Below are 24,499 nucleotides of genomic sequence, written 5' to 3' on the forward strand. Positions count from 1 at the left end.
ATATTGACTGAGGGCCCAAGAAGCGACGCAGGGCCCTCCCTATTCTAGAGTCCTCAAATTGAATGTGTCCATATGTATGCAATTTAACAATATAGTGCAATATCATTTATGAATGGCCCCACCCCCTTTCCTCCTACTGTGTCATCCGTACAGCGCACTTACCAGCACAGCCGTGCGCACAAGCCCCCGCAATATCAGCGTCCCCCTGCTATGGGCGTGCGTGAGCGCACTGCCGTTTTACTATTTCCCTGCCGACCAATGAGAATCGAGGGTTTGCAGAGAAAGGCACACGAATGTGATTCTAGTAAAAGATACACTGGGTTCTCACGGAATCCCTTTACGCGCACAGCTCGCCAGGTTTTTTCCCAACACCAATCCACTCTTCCCCTCCTTTTTTCTCCACTCCCCTCTGCTGTCCCCACCCCAGATTCCCGTGCAATTTTCCCCAATCCCAAAACACTTAATTGAGCAATTGGGATTCCTCACGTGTGGGGTTGATTTGTAGTTTGAACACGTGGCTCATTCAAAAAAGCCGGAATAGGCGAGGATTTTTTTCTCCCCCTTCTTCTTCTTCTTCTTCTTCTAGGTTCTACTCAGAGGCGGGCGCCAGCCTTACCGTGTGTGACATTCTCTGTCTCTTTGCCAAGGGGTTTTGGAGGAAGACACAAAGTAGTTTCTCCTCCTTTTCACCCAGCCCGCCATCGTTTGGAGACACGAGATTAATAATTGAGAATTTATTTTTTGCGCGATAGAGATAGAGGGGCAAGGGAGCGCAAACGCACTGTGAGGTTGCCAGTTTAAATCTATCTGTGGCTTGAACGACCGGGAAGCACGCCACGGCCACTCCGTAGTAGTAAAGGCGATTTAGGCTACTCCAAACACTGCACATCCGAGAGAGCAAATAACTATCTCTCCCCCAGCGTAAAGATTGTCCTTTTCGGCGCAGAACATGAATAAGCTATACATTGGCAACGTGAGCGAAGAGGCGAGCGCGGAGGACTTGGAAACTATCTTTGAGCAGTGGAAGATTCCGCACAGTGGTCCATTTCTTGTCAAAACTGGCTATGCGTTCGTGGATTGCCCGGACGAGAAGGTTGCAATGAAGGCCATTGATGTTCTTTCAGGTGAGAATTTATTTTTTGGGGGGGAAGTGTTATTTGAACGCCCGAACTGCTGCAATTGTGTGGAGATTGCTTTACTTCAGGGCCCCTATGAGAAATGCATGTAGTCTTGTAGGGTGGGGGGGTGTATCCAAGCAATTCTTTCTCTCCCACAACCTTTACTTGGCCTTTTGACACCGTGGACGCAGATACACGGCTGCCCAGGTTTCCACTGAAACCCTGCGCTCGTAATTTCATTGGGTCTAGCTTGATAAAATGGTCGAGTAAACACAATCATGGGGATGGGAATACCAAGGCTTCCCTATTGTAGGTTACGCCGTTCAGACACTGAGCAGCGGGGCGCATAGGCTGCGGGCTGTGGACGCCGTGAAGTGAACCTTATTGTGGGCTCTATCACACAGCCCACTTTGACACGATTAGGAGTGGAGGCTGTAGTGTGTTGCTGCTTTCATCAGCCTCCTTTTGAACTTGCACTCTCGCCCAGGTTTCGAAGTCCAGGCCCTCTCCAGTGGCCCTAACTTGTTACATTGTAGCACATAGTGGAGCCAGTCCGCCCATGCTGACACACCAGGTGGTTTAATTGTGTTGGTCAAATGCAGGCCAACGAAATGAGCCACACAACCATTTGCCTTTGTATATTATTTATTTTGTGTCATGGCTTGTTATTAAGCTAAAGTTACGCCTGTTAAAATAGGCCACGTAACAATTGGGTTAAACTCGTATAATTTTACGAATTGGGCTCATGTCTAGCCCATTTGCTGTGTCCTTGTGCTACTCTACTATCCCCCCACATTTTCAGTAATTTGTCCTTAAAATATCGCATTAACCTGAAAATATCCAGCTCTCTGTCATCTGTCCATATGTCTGTGTTTATATTTTACTGCACTCCATAAAATGAGTTGTAAACATTAGGACTATAGGCATTTTCTCAAAGCAAAGAGACGAGGCCTGCTGGGAGACAAAACTATTAGTGAAATTAAAAAATGTTTTATTTGCTTTCCTAGGTAAAGTTGAACTTCATGGAAAAGTTCTCGAAGTGGAGCACTCGGTCCCTAAACGTCAAAGGTACGTCCAGTTTTATTAAATAGTGCTTGGATCAACTCGTGGGGGCTCCAGGTTTTTTTTTTTCCTCCTCCAGCCATTTTCTATAACTATCGTTTTCTTTTTTAAAAAGTGAGATTTGCTGGACTTGTGTGTTTACGTCGTCGGTGGACGCTGCTGAATTAATGGGTCTAAGTATTTTTATTTTGGCAAAATGAGATGCCATTTTTCTGAATGCGTTGGGGTCAAATGAAAGGGGCGTATGGTGGTACGCTCCCTCCCCTCGCCATGGCTGTGTGCTGCTCCTAAAACCATTGTGCATATGGTTTTAACCAGCATAGGCCTGTATTTCTTCACTGCCCCATCCACTGCTAATTTTTACTGAAGCCCAGTGCGTGGTACGACGTGAGCTACTACCAACAGGGCGATCTGTGAAGGCTCAGATGTGCTGAATGAAATGTGTGTAGAGTGAGTGCAGGCTGGATTTGAGGCGTACAGGCCTGGTGGAGTCGTCCATTTGAGAAGGATCTGCCCGTCATTCTCCCTGCCTGCCCTGCGCTTCCGCCCTCCTCTCCACACATTGTGCTGTTGCATGAGATGGACTCCCAAACGCGAGTGGAATGGGAGGTTTGGGGCCCTAGTCACGGAAAACCTCAGTTTGAGAGTAGACCCCTGTAGCCACTGGCCTGTCGTGTTTCAGTGATGAATGATTTCCATAAATCTGCCACGATTATTATTTCGTGGGGCCTATCTAATCTGTGCTGGAGATGTAAAAGATTGGGGGTTATTTGGCTTTGTGTGCGTACATTTTTTAGTAGTGGCGCATTTCGGTCATAATTAATCCTTTCTTGGATTAAATTAAAATGGCTCTTGCTTGGTAATTGCTCTAATGATTTCTGAGAGGCATTACTCCTTCTATACGTCGTTGTGTATCTCAGTGTGAATTTTAATTGAATGTTCTGGTGTTAAACGCAAAGGAATAAGCCACGTTTGAAATCAGCAAACCGAGGTGGAACACGTAGGTTATGAAACTATATACTGAAATTGATAAAATGATGGATTAAATTATTTTTAGAATGCGTTCACGTGATACTGGACTGGATGGCGAATTTATTTTATTTGACAATTTGAATGTATTTTTCCAACTCTGAGCACCATACAAGCTTTCCTGGCAGCTGGTAGGCTGGTGGCCTAAAGCGTAGCAGGCTAGTGACTAGGTTTTGCTTGGATAAAAACCAGGTGAGCTAAATGTGAATTTTGGGTCAAATTTTCTGACCTTCCTGCACGAATTATTGACCATGAAAACGTATGACGTTGCTTTGTATTAGTATAGTCTGTTTTGCTGGTCATGGCAGCAATAGAGTCAAGTTTCAGCCATACTTCAAAAAAAGTAAAATGTGCCCTCCCTTTACAACAGGAACGATATCCGTAGTCAATGGGAACAGTATTCTGAGTATAGGCTAGACACACACACACACACACACACACACACACACACACACACACACACACACACACAGTCATACACTGGGGCCCCTTTTTGCATTCCAGCCTGCTGAGTATCAGCTGGGGGCTTGGCCAATCACCGTGGCTTAACCTTTGAACCCATCAGGAAGGGGAAGTGCTGTAGCAGGCAGGCAGAGCCTCAGAGCCGTTAGTAGGGAGCAGGGTGGGATGGCCGCAGCTTGGGGTACATGCAAAGACAAGGGTGCATGGGGTTGGATGCTGAGGAGCGTGCTGTTTGATGTTGGGGGGGAAAACACATATTTAATCAAGGTTTCTGATGGTACATTTCTCTGAACTTAGTCATGGCTGTGGCCAAAAAGCCCACACTGTCTCCTGCTTGGCTGCACTACATTATCATTCCTACTGCAGCGTTGGCTAGCGACTTATGAAAATGTATGCAGCAACAACATACAAAACGTAATTCATCCAAAAAAATCTTGTCCACAGCTGTATTGTATTCTCTTCTATGGCTGTTAAACTTTTCAGCCATTTTATTCTCATTATATTATAGACATTTCACTCTATTGAACTTCAAAAAAAAAAAGTATGTGTGCTGTGGAATTTGCTATGTGAAAATGGATATCTATTTTTTTTTTAAACATGGCATTTAAAGATGACGCCCACTCTCCACTGTCTGACAATGTGCCTCTAAAGTTTTTAATTCTTAAAGTGTGGCAATTGTACAATAAGAGCTTCCAGCACTGATCAGAATCTTACAGGTGTATCTATTTCCATTAAAATGGCCATTATTTTTCCACTATTGACCTAGCTTTTTATAAAAGTGTGGTGGATTGCATGTTGGTCTATGATCACAACTGTCCCACATAAAATTGTAGCTATACATGTAATTTGGCCAGCAATTATTAGTTCACTAAATGTTTGGTTTGTTTACTCACTCATAAATATTTAATTTTGACCTTAATTATAAGCCAAACTGTTGAGTTGTAGCAGTGTCCTTTTTATTTTATTTTTTTTAAATTGTATACTCTCTTGGACCTACCTTCCTTGGTCATTATGTTTCTCTTGTTGAGGAAATTTAAAAAAAATCTAAACCTAGCTAGTCCATCCACGCACACACACACCCTGTTAGTCACAAGTACAGGAAGAAAGAAAATGGCATGGTTTTAGGAGAGGTGGCCCCAAATGTGACTGTGTGTGCGAGAGAGAATGAGAGACAGATGTCATAGAGGGCATATGGTCATAGGTGTACATTTGACAAAGCAGGATTTTTTTATTTTTTAAAAACACAAATGGGCCTTAACAATTGAGTTCTCAGTAAGTGGTGTAAAGTTTCAACCCTTTTGCTAATGCACTGCTACCCCCTTTTTTTTTTTTTTCCCCCCCAACAGCCTTTTTTTTTTTCTTTTTTTTTTTTTAAACCCAGCAGTAAAAACTAAGATCTATAAATTGCGAGACAACAACAGTGTAGATCGTAGCAGGGCTATTGTGGTTGGAGAAATAGCTCCTGGCTCTTATTAGAAGAATTCTGGGTCACGGGGTCACTGTGGGGCCCCACCTGCGAAACAGGGATTTGGGACTGAGACTTGGGGTGCAAAGAATTGTGAATGTGGCCCCTTGTTTCAACCAGCCTGCAGGCAAAGGTTCCTCAACTCTCCCTCCTCCTAAGCTCATATCAAAGTGACATTGTAGCCTTGTTTTTGTCTATTTAAATTTTTTTTTTTTTTTTTTTTTTTGGGGGGGGGAGGGGGGGCAAAAGTAATGCTCTTTACAGAAGTTGAGGCATTTCTAACTGTTGATACTTAATTATTATGGTAATCACAATTTATCACATTTCTGCAATCATTCTAGCCAAATGGAAGTGTTGAATGTAGCTTATTGGGTGCAGACTGTGCATGTATGGCCTGTGAGAGGGCAGCGGAAAGGAAACCAGGCTGTGTGGAGTTCAGTCATTCAGAACCTCTGCATACTGAATAGTCAATGGCTGGGGATGGGCGTTGAGCACAGATCTTGTCCGTCTCTCACCATCCCTGTTGGTATTGACGTATAGTGCTACAGTATGGCTGGATGGCAGAGAAATGGAGACGAACACGGGTGTGGCGCAGTCTCACGGTGCTCCGCTTGGGATTCCTCCTGTGGTTTTTACAGATGCATGTGCACGCTTGCATACGTGTGTGCATACACACACATACTTGTGCGCACAAACTCCACAGTGCAGGCCCATAGATCTCAGCTGGGCTGCGGGGGAGGTGGGGGGTGAATGTGTAGAATGTTGGTTGAATTTAAAAGTAAATAAGGAGCCCGGCCTCCTCCTGGCCATCACATGACGAGCCAACCCCAGTCACTCCTGGCCCTCCCCTCCTTCCCTCCCTCCCACTTTTAACCCCGCTCGACATGTTCCTGTCAGTGGACTTGTCCGTGTCCATGGCAACGGGGCCCCACCCCCACAGGGCAGAGAGGGCCCTTGTTACCCTTCCCTGGAACAGGGCTAGTACCTCCCCCCCCCACCCCCCTTCCCAAATCAAAGGCTGGGGCTAGGGAATGTACACCCCCCCCACCCCCCCACACACACACCCTGGCTGACTTCCTCCGTGTGTGGAGCTATAGGTTAATCCGACTGGAAGTGGTTGGTGCATTTGCACATTTCGCATGGCGTTCCCACCGCAATGCAGAGCATACAGAATGGTGGGGGGTGGGAAGGGGGCCGGATCAGCCAGGAATGGCACAGTGGGCCGGAAAGGGCTGGAATTCCTCTTGGAAGCTATTTGGGAATTTTCTTTACGATTTGCCCATTTAGAATTAAGTAGTTTCCTAATGTCTCAAATTGAATATGTTGTATACACTTGAACTACAGCTAGCTTGATTGTGGTGGTGGTGACTTGCTGAGGAATCTCCATTGCGGCCTATGTTGCACACGTGTGCTCTCTCCTAGTGTGTGGATGTGCTTGAATGTGTGGTGGGTGTGTGTTGAATTGAATTTTTTTTTTTTTTCTAACCTGTGCTCGATGCTCTTCTGTCTCGTATAAACTATGTTGGCTAAATGTGAGCTGAGTGGATGGATGCTGCGTGTTTTAAGGCATTATTTTCCCAAACAGCAGATTACAATACAACCATTAGCTATTGAACAGTTTGCAGAAGTAGATGAGCTGCATTTGAATGTTACATTTAACAGTGTGGCGAAGCTTGAGAAAAGAATACGAAATGTATGTATAAAATAGCTTTTTACCATAAAAGTCTTTACCATATAAATAGTCAACACACCATATAACTTGTATTGGTTGATTATTGTATGCAGGGTATGTTCCAGGTGTGTGGGGTGTCCGTGTGTAAAAGGTTTGAGGTCAGAGTTTGTGCGTCCACATTGTGTGTGTGTGTGTTACTGTTCATGCCTCAGCTTCCAGCTGTATGTACATTGTGTTCCTTTAGGTTTGTGTGTGTCAACAGGCGGTGGACTTTGGAATGGCCTGCACTTTTCTCACATTTTTATATAACATCTACGTCCGAGCGAACACTTGTGAAACTGTGTGTGACTCATATTGATCCACAAGTTCCATTGTCTGCATGACCTCCAAACATACCCGGTACATTCACACTCTTGTACACTTTTGTCTTCAATTCCAGTGCCACACAAGCATATCTAAATTGGGAATCTCTGTGCCAAAAGGAACTAGATGAATTGGGATTTTTGTCATGCTGGACGCAGGCTGCTTGTTCCTCGTGATAGCGCGCAGCAGCACCATTGTTGTAATTGGTTGTCTCCACTTGCCTCTGCTGTATATGTGCACACTCCTGTAGCTGATATGAACAAGCACTCCATTCTGAATCTTCCCATCATCTACTGTGACGCGGCTAGCGGAGATTCCCCTCGGTTTCCGTTTGGCACCCCCCACCCCACCCCTCTTTTTCTTTTTGATGCAACTCCTGGCTAAGTGTCTGTATTGGCTGCAAAGGGTGAGAAAAGTGTGGGGTTGAGCCTTGCCATGGTATTGAAACCTCTTGGTGTAATGCTATGAGCACATGCTTGACTAAAAGTGAGCAGACAAGACATTCACGGTGTTGATCTCCCCCCCGTCTCCATCCTTTTTAATTTTCCCTCTGTTCTGTCCTTGATGCCTCTGTTGCTCCTCCCTTCCCTTCCTTCACTGTCCTGCTCTTCTTCCCCATCTTCCTCTTCTCGTTGTCAGTGCTGATGGGTGTTTTGGGGGGTGGGAGGGAAGCACATTTAGCTTGATTTTTAATTTGGAGCACAGCCCCCCCCTCCCCTCAATTTAGGCCACCCAGCAGTGATTCTAAACTCCTAAATCGCCCCTTCACCCTCTGTGCCTCTATCCCTTCGTCCCATGTCTGACCCGGGGTGTGCGGTGCACCTGCTGGGCTGGGAATGGTATTAAAGCAGGAGTCGTATCCACAGCTTCTCCACCTCGGCCTGTGTCTCTCCAGTCAGAAGAGAGAACAGGAAGGTTTTACAGAATGCCTTCGTCTTGTCATTTATCTCATTGTACCCCCGGTGCTGCTGACTACCCTATGACTAACTGCGCAATTTTTTTTTTTTTTTTCTTGTCTCCCCTCTTCCTCTGTCACTCTCCCCCATCTCTCGTCTCTCTTCCCATCCACCTTGCTCTCAATTTCTTCCTTTCTCTCCCTCCTCCTCTGTCCATCCCCCCTGCCCCACCACCACACACACACACCCTCTCCTCCCTTGTTCTCTCTCCAGGAGCTGTAAGCTGCAGATCAGGAACATCCCGCCTCACATGCAGTGGGAGGTGAGTGCTAACAGGCTGCTAACTGCTTCCAGGGCGGGGCAGCCCAAACTGGGCTCTCATTTAGCGGCCTCCGGAGCCACCGTGCCTCCCCTCGGGTTTGAGCTGAGCACCCTCTCCGTTCATTTTGAACGGGGTTGCAGCTCAGGCCAGCATAACATTCCGACCACTGGGTTAGAGCTGTACAACAGAAATGATTACTAATGCCATTTGGAACCGGATAATGTAGATGTGTCATTTTCAGAGATTGAGCAGAGTCTTCCCTTTTTTTGTTTTTTTACACTTTATGCACACAGCAACTTGGGTAGGGACAGGACAGGCTGGACAGGCGGTCAGGTTTAGTTGGACAAAGGCATTGGAAGCTTTCAAAAGGATTCACTCCTTCACGCGAGGAGGATCTGCACATGCATTGGCTGTCCCACACTCATCTTTGAGGCTTTAACTAATTACACGATCCTTGTAACATACTCTCACCCTTGCTGGCTACCTACCTACCAGGTGTGATTTTAATGCAATCCAAAATGCTCTGCGTTTTTGTGTCTGAATGTGTCCTCTGGTCATAGGATATCTGATGCGCTCAAATGAGAAATGTAATGACTGTTGAATTGTGCTGTCATGGCTTATTTCAATAGTGATCACATGAGTTGGTCTATGAGTGAAGGCTGTGCACCATGCTTTTTCTTGCGAAAAACTCACATGGAAATGAAATTAAAACGAACCCGGGTGTATTGTCTGAGTGGTTGTGAAACATTCATGCAGTGGGGGTGGTGGCGGGGGGGGGGGGCTTTGATTTGGCCTGGCACAAGTTTGTGCAAAAGTCCACAAGTTTGAATGCTACTGTATGGGGCATTTTCTAAAAAAAATTTTTTTTTTTGTCAAACATTCAACCATTTTATTTTTTATTTAGTTTTGCATTGCACATTCCATTGTGTCCTTTACATTCATTTAGCGGTTGTTTGCCCCCACCACACACACACACACACACACACACACACACACACACACACACACACACACACACACACACAGCTGGAAGATTGTCCCCACATTTAGAAAAACTTAATCTGGCTTATTGCTGAGATCGCCCCAAAAAAATAACAAATATAATTGCAAATACAGCACAGTTGTACATATATGATATAACTATCCAAACAGAGCCGTTCTTAAACTGCAACACTTACTTGACCTGATCTGGGAATAAGTCTAGTTATCAGAATCAAAAACGCCCCCAGTAATCATCTGCTAAAAAAATTCTACAGAAAACACTGTTTGAATTGAAATCATGCAAAACTGTTCTCAGTTGTATGATATTGTGCTAGTGGAACTCGGATGATTTATTTATTGGATCATCCTAGAAAGAGCAGGTGACTACAGCAAATTATTCAGATTGCGACACAAGCACTAAAACTGGGAGTCAAGATTCCTCTCAAATGCCGTCCACTTTGCTGGCTTTCTATAAAGGGTTAACAGGTCAACAGCTATCTGTCTCATCATGTAAAAATCAATTACAGCGGTATCAATAGAAATGGTGAGCAATGTGGTCAAATTCCTTGAGTTAGACACACTGCAGAGCGCGTCATACTTCGAAAGCCACGCCCACCGTGGGGAAAACAATATCGCTAACGAAGTGGCGATCAGGAGGAAATCTTAACAGATATGGACAGCCTGACAAGGTTTTTCCTGTTTTCGAGTAGACAAGTCTGTCAAAGAATTATTTCAGCACACTGCCTCCAACAGAGAGGAGAAGGTACACTGAAAAAATGAACTTAATTGGCCTCCATCAATGTCCTTTTTCAATAAAGCTGGATAAATGATCCCACACAGTGGCCTGAAGTGAAATATTTCGACATTTACCACTACTTAATTTAATGACCAGGTAAGATAATACGTTGGCTTTGAATAATTTCACGTCATATTTAAAAATTGGAAATGCAGCTATGCTTTACAGACTATATGCGCGACGCTGACGTGACATTGGTTATTTAAGTGGATTGTTGCTAAGTTAACTCTTATGTTGGCTAACAAGTCAGTGAGATTTCGCATTACTTTTGCACCCTGGACTGGCAGTCAATACAGAGCAAAATATCCTGAGACCCACACATGAATACAACTCATCTGTTTTATAGAGAAGAATTGGCTCAGTAATGTTAGCTTAGTAGCAGCCTAATGTTAGGACAGCATGCAGCTTTTAAACCCATTTTAACATTCAGGTTATCTTACAAGAATATAACTAGATAATTACTGGTAAGTTACTGACCAGTGATAAAATGCTGGCCACATTATAAGTGTACCTAGTCTCAGGGTCCCAAAGTTTCCCCCACTTCTACCATGTACCACTCAGCGCCTCTCTCCTTATGGCCTAACGTAGATCCCCATTTTCTTCTAAACGGCTCCCTTTTTTAACTCGGGAGCCCAAAAAACTGTAATTCACGGTTTTTAAATTTGTTGGCTGTGAAGCCCACCACACAACAACTTTTAGGCATGTTTAATTTGGGGAATAATGACAATGATGTACATTCAGTCACACAAGGTGAATGGAAAGCGGTGTAGCGGTTTCCCCCACGATGGGCGTGGCCTATTTTATGCACTGTCCATTAGGTTGTTTTTTTTAGGTTGTTTTTTTTTTTTTTAGAATATTGAGCAACAGTCGATTGAGCGTGTGTTCACGCATCGTATGTCTTGTTTCTTCCCTGCATGTGATGAGCAGATCTTTTTATTTAGACTCTTTTCTATTTAATATCAGCTACACATTCTGCTCCCATTAATTACACACTAATGTGCTTTGAAAATAAATTTATCAGAAATCTTTATAAATGCTTAGACAGTTTGCACTGAACCTGTTTTTCAGATAAAGCATAAACTCAAGATTCCACTGTTTATATATTTATATTTGGAATCTTACGTGCCAGTAACACAACAATACATGACATTTCTTTTTTTTCTCCTCAGTTCAAAGGTTTCCTGTGGAGGTTTTGCTGTGGTGGCACGTGCATTGTGTGTTTTGTGGTTGAATTTAATTTTCTGCTCTATATTAAGACATGGAGCATAATGGAGAATTTCACATGGAATTGTAAAATGCTACAATATGTGCTCTTTTTAAATATTAAGGTTGTAAGATGTTGGACGTATACATGGCTTTAGATTTCAGCCTCATTCACTCCCCTTGATCAAATGGCTACGGACAGGCTCTGTGCTTTGTAATGGTGGGCTTGCTTTGCCTACGCATGTCCCTCAACTGCAGCTCCAGATCCACCCATGTTCCTAGCATGTAGCGAGCGAGCTGTCTGCTTTCTCAAAAGGTGACATGGAGGGTTTTTTTCCCTCCGAGGGGGGGAAGGGACTGGGAGAATGGAGGCGCGGAATAGACTGGGATCTTTTTCATGTAAAGGCCTCGCATGCATCTTATCAGGTAGATAAGACGATGTGTCACGGTGCGTACGGCCCTACAGCCACAGAATGGTGGTGAGAGTAGTGGCGTGTTCACGAGCTGTAGTGGGTGGGTGGGCCTGCACTTTTTCCCCCTTCCCCTCCATGTGCCGCCGACTCACAGAATGTGTAGCATGAACTCGCACCCCTCCCCCAGCCACTGCTTCCTGCTGGAATGTACCCCACCCTTTCCTGAATGGCCTGGATTCCTATTGGCCGAGCCCCGCAGACGGACAGGCGCAGCAGCCAGTCGGGAGCTAGCAGCTCTTGGCTTTAGGGAACTCTCATATCAGTGCTGGAGCAGCCAATGATGGGGATTAGAGATGGCAGAGAGGCGGGAGGTTGCGTGGTTGGTGGGTTGGTGGAGTGGGGGGGCAGGGACACAGTCTGGTTGGCTAGAAAGGGGGGTTGAGCTGTTGGGGGTGTGGCCTTGGATTTGACTGAGCATGGTTGGAGGTCTTGGGCATGTAGGCTTAGCTTAGAACCCTCGCTCTCCCTCTCGCCCACATTTGATCACATCTATGAATTCAAATCCCGTGGTTGGCAGATTTGGGCTGGTGGCTGGGTTGATTTGGCCGTGCCGTTGGATTTGTTTTCTAATAAAAGGCAAATTTTCTCTGCTTGCTGCTTTATGGATGTATGAGTCAAACAGGCTAGGAAATGTGTAGTAGATTTAAATATTTTACCAGCAAATCCTTTAAGTCAATCAAGTAAATGCAAAGCAAAATACTTTCTGCCATCAAGTTTTGCTGAATTGGTCACCTATGCTGTTGTATTGCTGTTGGATGACTTACTTTAGGTTTTCAGAAATGGTTATGTCCAATGAACACCTGTGCCCTTTTGAAATTAGGTATTTGTTTAATGGTTTCATAGGGTTATGAAACTCACTCAGCACCACGTAAACTCAAGTGAGGAAAAAAGGGGAGAAAATGCCAAAATTTGAGGGACATGGTTAGCACAATACTGCAGCAAACCCAGATACTCCACGTTGAACTCCGGGGTTCAAAGTTAACGGGCTGTGTCCTTTCAGTGAGCTGGGCTGGTTCTTCTGCTCACTGACTGGATCTGGGCAAGACCTGCCGGGTCTCTGAGTGATCGGGCCTTTTCTCTCCCCTCCCCTCAGGTTTTGGACGGTATGCTAGCTCAGTACGGTGGAGTGGAGAACTGTGAACAAGGTAAATACCGACACGCTTCTTGTCTCCGCTTTGTTTCATTAGTCTGCTTTGGATGGAACTCAACCACCCCCTCCCCAAACACACCACATCAAATTGGATTTGGAATTTGTCATTTGTGCCATGTGTTTTTTTGTTGTTGTTTTTTTTCCTTTTTTTTCCATCATGCAGATCTGCCCAGTTTGAGTTCTATAGTTTCAGTTTACCTATTTAGAACAAATAAACTACATCACTGAAGAACCTTCAGAATAGTTATTTTCTATTGACACTCAGTGTGGTAAATTGGTGTCTCACTGTCATTGTATGGGTTTGTGTATTGACTCTACTCCCCGTTTTCTCACACAGTGAACACCGACACAGAGACTGCAGTAGTCAACGTTCGATACGCAGCCAAGGACCAGGCCAGGCTGTGAGTCCACACACACACACACACACACTCTGCACAACCATTAACATCCAACTTATCTGTCTTGATGCATTTGACATGGATCTGCTGACGTTTTTCCACTTTCCCCATCATTCTGTATTGGAAATTACATCCACTTCCTCTGTCTAGTTTTCCTTGTAGTGCACCTGATTTCCTCTTTTCCAACAAGCAGTCCCGTTTAATTTGACATGCAATGATGGGGGAGAAATATTAGCCATCTGGTGCCCCCTGGTGTACAGGAATCACACTGCAGCGCTGCTCTCTGCACGAGTGGGTGTAGGAGGCTCGAGGCCTAATTGGTTGCTTCATTGGCAACCTTTATCCTGCAGGGTGAGGAGGCAGGCTTGTATTAAGCGTGAATGCCATCTTGAGATTAAAGTGTGAATTCCCTCCAGCCATGAGCAGTGGTGTTTGGCCACTGCCCCTCAGTTAGCTGGGCTTGTAGTTGCGAACTCTCGGCCCTCGCGGTCTCTTGTGGCCATCACTCGAGACTTGAATCGTATCATTTAGGCCTGAAGTCTCATTTGTTTTCCTTCATCTCCCCGCTCCTTGGATTCTCCTGTTGACTAGAGACAAGGAGATGGGAGGTCAAGTAATCAAACTAAAACCTTTTTTGTTGATTGCCTGAATTGAATGTTGTGCTTTGGGCCTACACTGATGGCAGTGATTGTATTTACAAAAGTGAAGCCAGTCAGACAGCTTTTCACCCCACAACTCGCTCCTAAAAGCCTTCCTGTGTTGTTGAATCGAACCCAACCAGTGGCAGCCAAAGAGCTTTACCCTGCTTTTTTTTTTTTTGACTGACGTCTCTTCACGCTCCCCAGGGCGATGGAGAAGCTGAATGGATTCATGATGGAGAACTACGCGCTGAAGGTGTCCTATATCCCAGATGAGACGGCCGCACCAGAGGCCTCTCCGATGGGGGGCAGGAGAGGCTTCCCTCCCCGCGGCCCCCCTCGCTCCGGCTCCCCGGGTCTGGGCGCCCGACCCAAACTGCAGTCAGACGTCCCCCTGCGCATGCTGGTCCCCACACAGTTCGTAGGGGCAATTATCGGCAAGGAGGGCGCCACGATCCGCAACATCACCAAACAGACCCACTCAAAGTACGTACGTTCAGACATGTCAGAAGTTATTTTGAGCTTTGCCACAGCGACTAGAAATGTTAATCTGAAGTCCTTTCCTCTTTTGTGCCGTTTGACAACCAGTGAGGTTGACTCTCTACTTCTCTCTTCTCTCCCCAGGATTGACATCCACAGAAAAGAGAACGCGGGTGCAGCAGAGAAGCCCATCACAGTCCACTCCACACCTGAAGGCTGCTCCAACGCGTGCAGAACCATCATGGAGATCATGCAAAAAGAGGCCCTCGACACAAAGTTGTGAGTTTATGTGCGCAAAGCAAATTTCAGAAAAGGGCCACCTTGCACTAAAAGCACATATTCATCCCCAGTCGTTCGGTAAGCGCATAGGTGCTCGATAAGGAGCAGTTTTGCTCCGAGAGTCAGAATTATGACCATTGTGCTGAACACAGCCTAGTCCTAATCGGATTCTTTGTTTTTCCATGTTAAAGACTATCTCCAGTGCAGTAATTGCCCTATTAAAATTTCTAAGCGTTTCTGAAAACACCCCATCTTGTGAGTGATTTATCTCCACCAGTTGCAATCAAAATGAGTTTGAGGTATGCAGGTCGTGGATGCACAGCTGCGTCTGTTGTAATTGGCAGAAGTCAGTTGTTGGTGATGAATAATAATGATTTACTTGCCAGACTTGTTTTTTTTTTTTTTTAGATGGATGGATTGATACTTTATTGTCCAAGAGGAAATTTGTTTTCACAGCCTGTACATGGAACATTATAGAACAGTAATGCCAAGACATCAACTGTTCACAGCATGCAGATCTAGACACATTAGCGTGAGAAAAATACAAAATTTCATCTGAATTTTGTTGGTTCACTAGAGAGGAGCTTTTGACGAAACATCCTGTCATCCTGTTTTTTTTTTTTTGTAGTACGGAGGAGATCCCACTGAAGATCCTTGCACACAACAACTTTGTAGGCCGATTGATCGGGAAGGAAGGCCGCAACCTAAAGAAGATCGAACAAGACACAGAGACCAAGATCACCATCTCACCGTAAGATGATCCGACACACTGCAGACCACTCGTAGGCACGCTAGCACACATGGTCTAACCTCACTGTCACTTGAATCAAATCGAGAAATTAAACATGCCATTTCATGTGGTCTTTATAAAAATGTGATGCATGTCCTGTTGAAACGGGATGTTGGGGCGGGACATAATGCAGCGAGGGATCATTCAAAAGTCTAAACCAATGGAATATGAGTCAGGGAGAGAAAGGCGATTTTATTTGATGGGAGGGGTGGGATTGTTCAAAAATCTGGTGGGTTTTATTGGTTAGTAATTTATATTTACGCCTACTAGTGCAGCATGAGGTCACCATGAAAGATACTGTCATGGGAATGCATTTCATGGGGACTTTAATGTAATTTTTAATTATTTTATTTAAGTTTTATTTGTCCAGGTTAGCCTCCATTGAGTTTAAAAATCCCTTTGTCAAGACGGACCTGGCCAAGAAAAGCAGCACAAAGTTACAGACGCCACAACAAACATCTCATCACATTACAGCATTATACATGATAAAAATTCACCGTTTCATATAAAAGCAATTTAAACTATGGGAAAAAACGATTACAGTTTTCACCATCCTCCCTACATTTAACCATTGTTTTAAAATCATTCAATGAGACCAGCTCCTGTAATTTCAGGTCCTGCTGGAGCTCATTCCACACCACAGGGGCTGAGAAATGAAACGCCTTTTTACCAAACTCTTTTTGTCATATCATCACCTGTCATGTTGTCACAATCTGTTCCTCTAGTGTAATTATTCTCATGTTTTTCCCCCCATCTCTCTGCCCAGTCTGCAGGACCTGACCCTGTACAACCCGGAGCGGACCATCACAGTGAAAGGCTCCATCGAGGCGTGTGCGCGGGCCGAGGAGGAGGTGATGAAGAAGATCAGGGAATCGTACGAGAACGACGTGGCCGCCATGAACGTGAGTGCTCCTTCCGCTCGCTCGACGGGGGATGAAGTTAATTCTCCGGAAAAAACGATGTGTGAATTCGTTCACTTCTTAATGGTTTAATTTGTCTAAAGTGTTGGGAAGGGAGCATGGCACTACAAGTTTCCTCTGACTAATTAGGTTTCAAAATAACTGACTACACTCATTTTGAAAATTTGGTGGAGATAGAGAGCCTCAGGGAGAAAACTAAGACCACGGTCCTTTCTGTACTTACTAGTATTACCAGGGGAGCATGTGTCAAACTTTATCCGTATCTCAATTGGTGATATATTTTTTTTCTCTCTTCAGTTTTCACAGTTAAAATTATAGGTAAATATTATAATAATAATAAAAAAAAATAATAATACATTTTATTTGTATAGCGCTTTTCTAAATACTCAAAGACTCTTTACATGGTAAACGAGATACACAAATCACATAACAGACAACATCGATGAATAAGACAGAGAATAAAACATTTCAAATGGAGAGAAAGACAAGAAAGTTAAAATTAAAAGGCCAGAAGAGAATTGGAGATTAAAAGCAGTTTTAAAAAGGTGTGTTTTTAAGGGTTTTTTGGTTTTTTTATTTGGAGAGTGAGGAAGAGTCTCTGATGTCCTTTATTTATTTTTTTTATTTACCTACCGTTTCTAGTAGTGTTTTTTTCTGTCCCAATCTGGAGTGACTTCTCAGCAATTTGAGGCACATTGCAATGATGAGGCCACAAGCACTTAGAAATCTCCATTTTGTTAACTATTGTTTGCATGGTTATAGTCACACAGTATGAATTGGCACACTTCAGATTTTACCTAGATTTCTCACAGTACATGTTTCAATTTGCAAATGCTTATGTACATGTGAATTTAAATTTTGTTTTTCTCCCAGAAGGAATTTCTTTTTTTTTTTGGGGAAACTAGATAATGGGTTTACCTCGCTTTGATGGTGAATGTTTAAAATAAAGCCACATAATGCACAGCTCCTGAGAGTCATGTGCATCACCCAAGAACTAGGCTTGTGCCATATGAACATTTCATAGTACGATTGTCTTGGCCAAAATGATCTCTATATACAAAATTATCCTGATAATTATTAATGATGAAAACCATTAGCCTACAGTAATATGCTTCAATTACTTAAACTAATTTATCATATCAATCACAAGACATTTGACTTTCTTAAAACCTATTTTAATGTAAGACTGTAGAATATATGTAACATATGTATGTAAAATATTTGACTTTTTTTTCCTACAATTTACAATAATTCAATGTTTAGTTAGTTTTAAATGACACATAAAAATCCAAATAACAGCATCTAAAAGAAGTAAAAATTTGTCTCAAAGTGCCACTGACCTGCATCCACTTTACTCAGTCAGCAACATGAATATAACAATTTATTAGAGGAGGATAAAACGTCAAATGACAGACGAAAGAGTCCTGGGCTGTGCTGTGTTTTTAGTTTATTCCCAACAACTCGGCGGTTATCATAGTGGTCGCGGTAATAAAAAAATTAGAGGCGGTGTCATAACTGTTAGTTTTTTACTGTGAAATATAGTAATACTGGTTATTGTCCCATCCCCACTGAGAACCTCTGGTAAAACAAACTGTTTGGATCGACCTCTAAAACAGCAGGCTTTGAGTTACACTTGGTCTCCTCACTGTAGTCTTTTTAAAATGAGTGGAGATGAATTGGGACTAAAACCCTGCAGTAAGCATCCACTGAGCTCCTTATTCTGGATGTGAATGTCACGGTGGTAAATCCTATTTGGTTATGTGCGTCCATATAACTTGATATGTATAGTTATGGAGCGTTGAAAGATATGTTTTCCTCTATCTGCAGCTCCAGTCGAACCTGATTCCAGGCTTGAACCTGAACGCTCTGGGTTTGTTCCCCGGTGGAGCTCCAGGCATGGGTCCCTCCATGGTCAACGCCCCGCCTCCGGGAGCCCACGCTGGATACTCCTCATTCGGAGTAAGTATCTGGCTCTTCTTTCGACAAGCCCCCTGGTGATCTTGTGACATACAGTGGCTTGCCCCATACACATTATAAACCCAGGATTGGCTGTGTTTGTCCATTTTAAACTCCTCAGTATGCTGCCACTCTTGGGCCAGACCAATGAAAACTGTCTAACATTCATTTAACCATAAGAGCAGCCATTTCGGGGTCCATGGCGACTCAGTTTCATGTGATTTTCTTTTCCTATAGAGCGGCCCCTTTGGGGGTGAAGGGCCATTTTGGGCTTCTATGCTGTCGGCGAGCAGCCAGCCCCTCGCTGTAAGTCACCCGTCCCACAGAGCTTTGCACGGCTTGTGGCTGCTCGCTGCGGGATTAGAGGGCAGGGCGTGCCACATCTAAGCTCCTACTCCCACTGCCCAGTAATCTTTGACCTTTAGACAGGCCCTAACTCCTCTGTGTGTGCAGCCTTCAACCTGGTGGATGGGGAGTCAGAAGTCCTGGAGGGCAACAGTCGCTTGGCTACTGGTTTCTGTACTTGTGCTCAATTTCACCTCTTTTTTGACTTCTGTCATACATGAGGCATTCGCAGGGTTGTTGAGGAAGGTGCATGGTTTTTCAAATGGGCAAGTAAAACATCCTGGGCACTGAAAGCCCTTGCCAAAGCAAGTTGTTAGTGTGCCCTCAACTGACATATCGACTGGAACATTGGGCCTCATCCAAAACCAACAGTGCTACTTGTTGTTCCTGTTGGACGATGCAACCACCACCGCTTCGAGAGCTCAAGTCTGTCACACACCCTGCTAATACAAGCGATGTGCTGTAGCAGTTTGCAGCAAGGCATCTATAAATGCAATCATCTCTAATAGGGTTTGACTCCACTGTGGAGTGAACTGGACAAAACATAAGCTCCATGCCCATATGCCTCTGTCCACCTCTTTTTCAGGTAGCAACACCAAGCAAATGCAAGTGGGGAAGCTCAGGTTGTGGCTACTCATAATAGTATGAGACTACCGAGAACCCATTTCAAGTGACACTATTTGGCTAAAAGTTTAAATATCAAAGTGCTAACACTCTGTGCTCTTGGCAGTGAAAAATATGCTAAACCCTCAGTGCTGTTGGGGACATACAACAGTGTCTCCTCTGCATCAGAAATGAGTAAGCAGCCCGTGCTGTAAAGACGTTCCCATTGGGGGACAGATCAGGCCAAAATGGAATAGAGCGTCCATAGTTTGAGGATTGGATAGGATCTATGCACTTTCTGTTGGAATGGAGATGTCTAAAGTATGTTGTGATGGTTTGCAGAGGAAAGAGAGAGACTTCTGTAACTAGAGAATGCTTCCTTATCACAGCAAGTACTCAAAGCAGATCATCAGTTTAAGGATCGTCCAAATTCAGCCAATGACCAGTAGACCCAATACTGAAAGACGAGAGATTTTTTTCGAGCGGGTGCGAGGTCAAATGTAGCTTAAAGATTTCGGCAGCTATGCTTGTAGAACCTTTCTGCATTCGCGCATTGGTGGCTGGAGTTGAGCAAGTGGCCTGTTTTGTATGTTTTCCTTGTGGTCACAGCGGTGCCAAGCGCTAACTGTATGCGTTTGTACCCAGCAGGGACAACCAGAGTCTGAGACGGTTCACCTGTTCATCCCGGCGCTAGCAGTGGGAGCCATCATCGGCAAACAGGGTCAACACATCAAACAGCTGTCACGCTTTGCTGGAGCCTCCATCAAGGTGAGTGATGGACAGGCGGCGAAGTTCTGAATCTCAATGATCCCTCTTGATGCCGTCTGTCTTAGTGTTGTCAGTGTTGACTGATATGAATTGGAAGCATAAGTGAAGGTTGCCTTTTCTAATGCTGGCTGTCTGCCCTCTGTCAGATTGCCCCTGCAGAAGGAATGGACGCCAAACAGAGGATGGTCATCATCGCTGGACCACCAGAGGCTCAGTTTAAGGTATTGGAAAGCTGTTTTTTTTTTTTGTTTGTTTTTTTAGAGAATGGATAGAATTAAGCCGTGTGGTTCAGTTTGATTTCAAGGTTCAAGTTGGCCCATCTACTAGCCTACTGTCACTTTGCAAGCCTGTATAGAAATAATCTTAACTGCTGAGCTTTTTTGGGCTACACTCAAGGTTTTTGAATGTCATAGTTTCTAATTAATAGCACGTAATCAATACGCTTACCTTTCTGGCTGCAGGCTCAGGGTCGCATCTTTGGCAAGCTGAAGGAAGAGAACTTCTTCGGGCCCAAGGAGGAGGTGAAGCTGGAGGCGCACATCAAAGTGCCCTCCTTTGCTGCTGGACGAGTCATTGGAAAGGGCGGCAAAACGGTAAGCAGGGAGCAGACATCGGTTCACTAATCACTGCCCTAGTTTTCTGTGAAACCCGAAGCCAAGCAAATGTGGCACAAAGATCAAATTTGTACCATTGAATGTCAGTGGGACAAAGATATTGCTACAATGCTTTTGGGAAAGCAAGCCAAAGTTGTGGTGGTTACATCTAATTACTCATTCCTTTTTTTTTTTTTTGTGGCCGCAGGTGAACGAGCTGCAGAACCTGACCAGTGCAGAGGTGGTGGTGCCCAGGGAGCAGACGCCTGACGAGAATGACCAGGTCATAGTCAAAATCAGCGGACACTTCTATGCAAGCCAGGTGGGTCTCTAAAAGGGAACGGGGATCTACTTCAGGACACAAACACCCCGGGTCTGGTTTCCCATTGGCTTGGTTAAATAATGGGGTTATCTTTGTCCATCTGTGTATAATGGAACAAGGATCCTAGCAGTGCGATATGTTTGGAGAAAACCCAGAGCTGGTCACTTTCTTTACAGAAGAACCAACTGGGGTCAGTCAGGCTGAGTGCTTGTATTGCATATATAAGCCCTAACTTTTATAACCAAACCCCCACTGACTAATCTTGTCTATTGGTTGCACAATTCGGGGTAGCACAATTTGAGGGTCCAAGTCCAGGAAGCTTCTTCAAGCACCAGCTATAGAGATGTACAGAAGAGGATTAGGGCCACATGCGAAAAATTTGAGTTCTGATTTGAGTTTAAAGTCAGAATTCTAAGAATTAAGTCAGAATCGTTATTATATAATGTGTACATTGTATATATTATTTATGACTCTTCTCAGAACTCTGACTTTAATCTTGGAATTCTGACTTTATTCTCAGGCTTCTGAGATTAATCTCAGAACTCAAATACACACATTTTCACATGGCCCTAATTCTCTTCCGTAGATATTGGCCATCTGATATCTTGGCTCAATAATTTGTACTTCCTCCTCTGTACTTTCTTCTTGATTAGTAATTCAAGGTCGTCTCAGGGGTGGAGCCTCAGTTCTTATCCAGTACATGGAAGGCATAGGCTGAGGACAATAAGGAATCACTGAAGGACCTCATGGGTCCTTGATCCTCTTGATTTGGTTACTTTCTGGGTTCTGATCCGAGCTTCAAATCCTCATGAAATGAACTCCGTTACTTGTACTTCCTGGAAATCAGAGTATTTTTAATGGTGACCTCATGCTGCACTAGTAGGCGTAAATAGAAATTCCAACCAATAAAACCATCACAGATTTTTGAACAATCCCGCCCCTCCCATCAAATACAATTGCCTTTCTCTCGCTCTCCCTGACATCAAACATCGCCCCAACATCCTGTTTCAACCGGACATACATCAAACCAAGGAAGTAAAGATGCCGTTTCATGGCGTCTTTGGCTGCGGTCAAATAGTCAAAAAAATACGTCCTAACTCCTATTCCTAACCACTTTTCCTTGACCTCGTTGAAAAACGTCATGAGGTCAAGGAAAGATGTGAAGGAGAATTCATAAGGGCTTAGGAAAAGACAACCGCGGTGCTAAGAGAATTCCACTGCACTTACACTAGGCTACGTCATTATGCGACGGCGGATGTTAATGAGGTGGGTCTGCCGTGTGAAACTACAATGCTCCGAAGATGGACTACTAAAAGCGCATCTTAGATACTTCGCCCCGTGCGTTCTTACCGTGTTGTTTCATGCAGGCTATATAAACGTGGACAACCCGGTGAAAAATATTACTTCATCACCAAGGTTGGAATTGAAATAAAGGAATATAGGCTACCAGTCACAAAAGTGAAACGAAATGGTTGTCACATTGAGAATGGTTGCTCACCCTCCTGTCCACTCATATTTATCGACATGAATCCCAATTAGTATGATTGTATGAAAATAATTGTTTAATTCATGCAAGATGGGCATAACATGTCAGGCCTACAAATCTACTACTGTACATATCATAATTCTTAAGTTTCAAACATGTTGAATTAAAAACATCATCTGGCTAAAAACGTCTCATATCCCTTTTTCTTGAAAGACAGACTTCTGGTGTTATGGTTAATATGCTGATTATGATCTGATTATAAGCCTATGCATATAATAGCTTAAGAACCACCACACAACTCAGTAAACACCTTGAAATGTTGACTTGATTGTGCTTTGAAGTTGTTATGGCTGATACAGGCCTTTATTACAGTAAGGCAAGGGTTTCAGCATGTAAAATTAATTAATGATATTCCTAAAGGCTGGCAATACAACAATGCTCAGAATGAAGAAATAACTAATGCAAACTGAGCATAGGTTACTCTACAACGTTAACTTCACATTGATCATCACAACAGCAGTGTAACGTTCATAGTTCGCCTATGGGTTTAACATATTGTTGAAAGTTCAAAACATAAGTATATTAGCAAGTTATGGCATAAGATGGAAAATGCTTAATAAGCAACGGTAACTTGCATGATGATCTGCATCTCTTGTCGGTCATGATCGTTTGTTTTCATGAACGGTCGAATGGTGCGTTGCTTTAAATATTGCTGCCGCAAGGAATTGTGGGACGGCATTATCTCCTTTCCTTTCGTGAAGGATGGTCCAGTGTATCCTATGCTAAAGGAGCTAAGTAAGGAAGCATTGAAGCACCTTTCCTTAGCATTTAGGGAATTCAAACCGCTCTAATCATGGCTGCCACTTAGATACTTCCGGGTCGTTTCACTCAGTTAGGAACCTTCCTAAACAAAAAAGACAATTCGACCGCAGCCTTTAACCTCTGCCCTTTTCTCCCCATGCATCTAGCTGGCCCAGAGGAAGATTCAGGAGATCCTGTCCCAGGTGAGGAGGCAGCAGCAGCCCAAGCCCACGTCTGGGGCCCAACCTCCACTGCCCCGCAGGAAGTAAAAAAAAAAATAAAAAAAACAGCGGTCCTGGAGGAACGGTGACTGAATTTGCCCGAAGACAGACAGATGGACAGATGCAGCAGAGTCCAGGGGGGAGAAGACAAGGGGTCGCCATGCTCATCTCGGGTCAAAGGTCATTGGAACCCAACCAAACATCCACCCCTCCTTGTCCCGCTTGATGGACTTCAAGTGTGTCCGAGAGACCCTACACCCCTCCTCCTCCACCCTTCTCCCCCCACCCACCTCACCTCTCTGCATCTCTGTGAGAATGTACTTCTGAGGGCTCCCAATGTCACCTGCCCTCACACGTACACACCCCTCGCCCGCTCTCCCTCTCCCCCCACGGGTGTGTTCTGATAGATATATATTTTTTGTTTTTTTTGTTTTTTGACACTAGAAAACACAAAGAAGAAATAAGGACCCCCCTCCCATCACCTCCTTTGGTGTGGTACTCAAAACCTCACACATTGACAAGATGTTCTGTTCAACTTCAATTTTAGTTGACTTTTTTTTTGTTTTTTATTTCATTTTTTTTTCTTTTGTCCTGGAATGGAGTGTTTAATTGGTTGATGAAGCTTTCTCTCCTGAGTTTTCTGTGGAAAGGAAAAGGCATTGCTATCAGCGTCCTGGTAGGACCAAGAGAAAGGTTTATTTGGGGGGGAGGGTTGGCTCAGACCGGTTGGGCCACGTTTAGGGGTAAGATTCTTGTTTCGGGACAGGACCCCGAAAGGGTGGATTATATGGGTGTCCTGCCCCTGTATCGATAGTGGCATTTTATAAATTCGGATGCATTTTATAGATAGACCTATATACATAGATAAATATATATATATATATATATATACATATATATTTAGAGA

The 24,499-nt window shown here is 44.1% G+C and overlaps 1 protein-coding gene across 3 annotated transcripts; it reads left to right on the forward strand.

Moving 5' to 3' along the window:
• The first annotated feature begins 597 nt into the window (after positions 1-597).
• igf2bp3 (insulin-like growth factor 2 mRNA binding protein 3) lies at positions 598-24,119 on the forward strand. 3 transcript variants are annotated; one of them, XM_071529301.1, is made up of 16 exons: positions 598-1,124; positions 2,126-2,186; positions 8,341-8,389; positions 12,936-12,987; positions 13,330-13,393; positions 14,236-14,514; positions 14,653-14,787; positions 15,416-15,538; positions 16,344-16,479; positions 18,325-18,456; positions 18,691-18,759; positions 20,050-20,169; positions 20,316-20,390; positions 20,631-20,762; positions 20,971-21,084; positions 23,539-24,119. In XM_071529301.1, exons 1-16 carry the CDS (start codon positions 950-952, stop codon positions 23,638-23,640), a joined length of 1,818 nt encoding a protein of 605 aa, XP_071385402.1. In that variant the 5' UTR covers positions 598-949; the 3' UTR covers positions 23,641-24,119. The 3 variants fall into 3 exon arrangements, with proteins under 3 accessions (XP_071385402.1, XP_071385403.1, XP_071385404.1); XM_071529302.1 differs by lacking the exon at positions 18,691-18,759 and having other exon boundaries at positions 20,047-20,169; XM_071529303.1 differs by lacking the exon at positions 18,691-18,759.
• Positions 24,120-24,499: the final 380 nt, after the last annotated feature.

This window comes from Centroberyx affinis, unplaced genomic scaffold (assembly GCF_046629955.1).
Source record: "Centroberyx affinis isolate AG114_WGS23_722 - 3 ecotype Tasmania unplaced genomic scaffold, CSIRO-AGI_Caff_v1 ptg001778l_1, whole genome shotgun sequence".
Taxonomy (NCBI): Eukaryota; Metazoa; Chordata; class Actinopteri; order Beryciformes; family Berycidae; genus Centroberyx; species Centroberyx affinis.

Bases quoted from the DNA above. Each gene is read 5' to 3' on its own strand.
- igf2bp3 (XM_071529301.1), top strand. From the start codon at position 950: ATGAATAAGCTATACATTGGCAACGTGAGCGAAGAGGCGAGCGCGGAG. The intron at 2,187-8,340 runs GTACGTCCAGTT...TTCTCTCTCCAG, and splicing joins TCGGTCCCTAAACGTCAAAG to GAGCTGTAAGCTGCAGATCA. The intron at 14,788-15,415 runs GTGAGTTTATGT...TTTTTTTTGTAG, and splicing joins GAGGCCCTCGACACAAAGTT to TACGGAGGAGATCCCACTGA.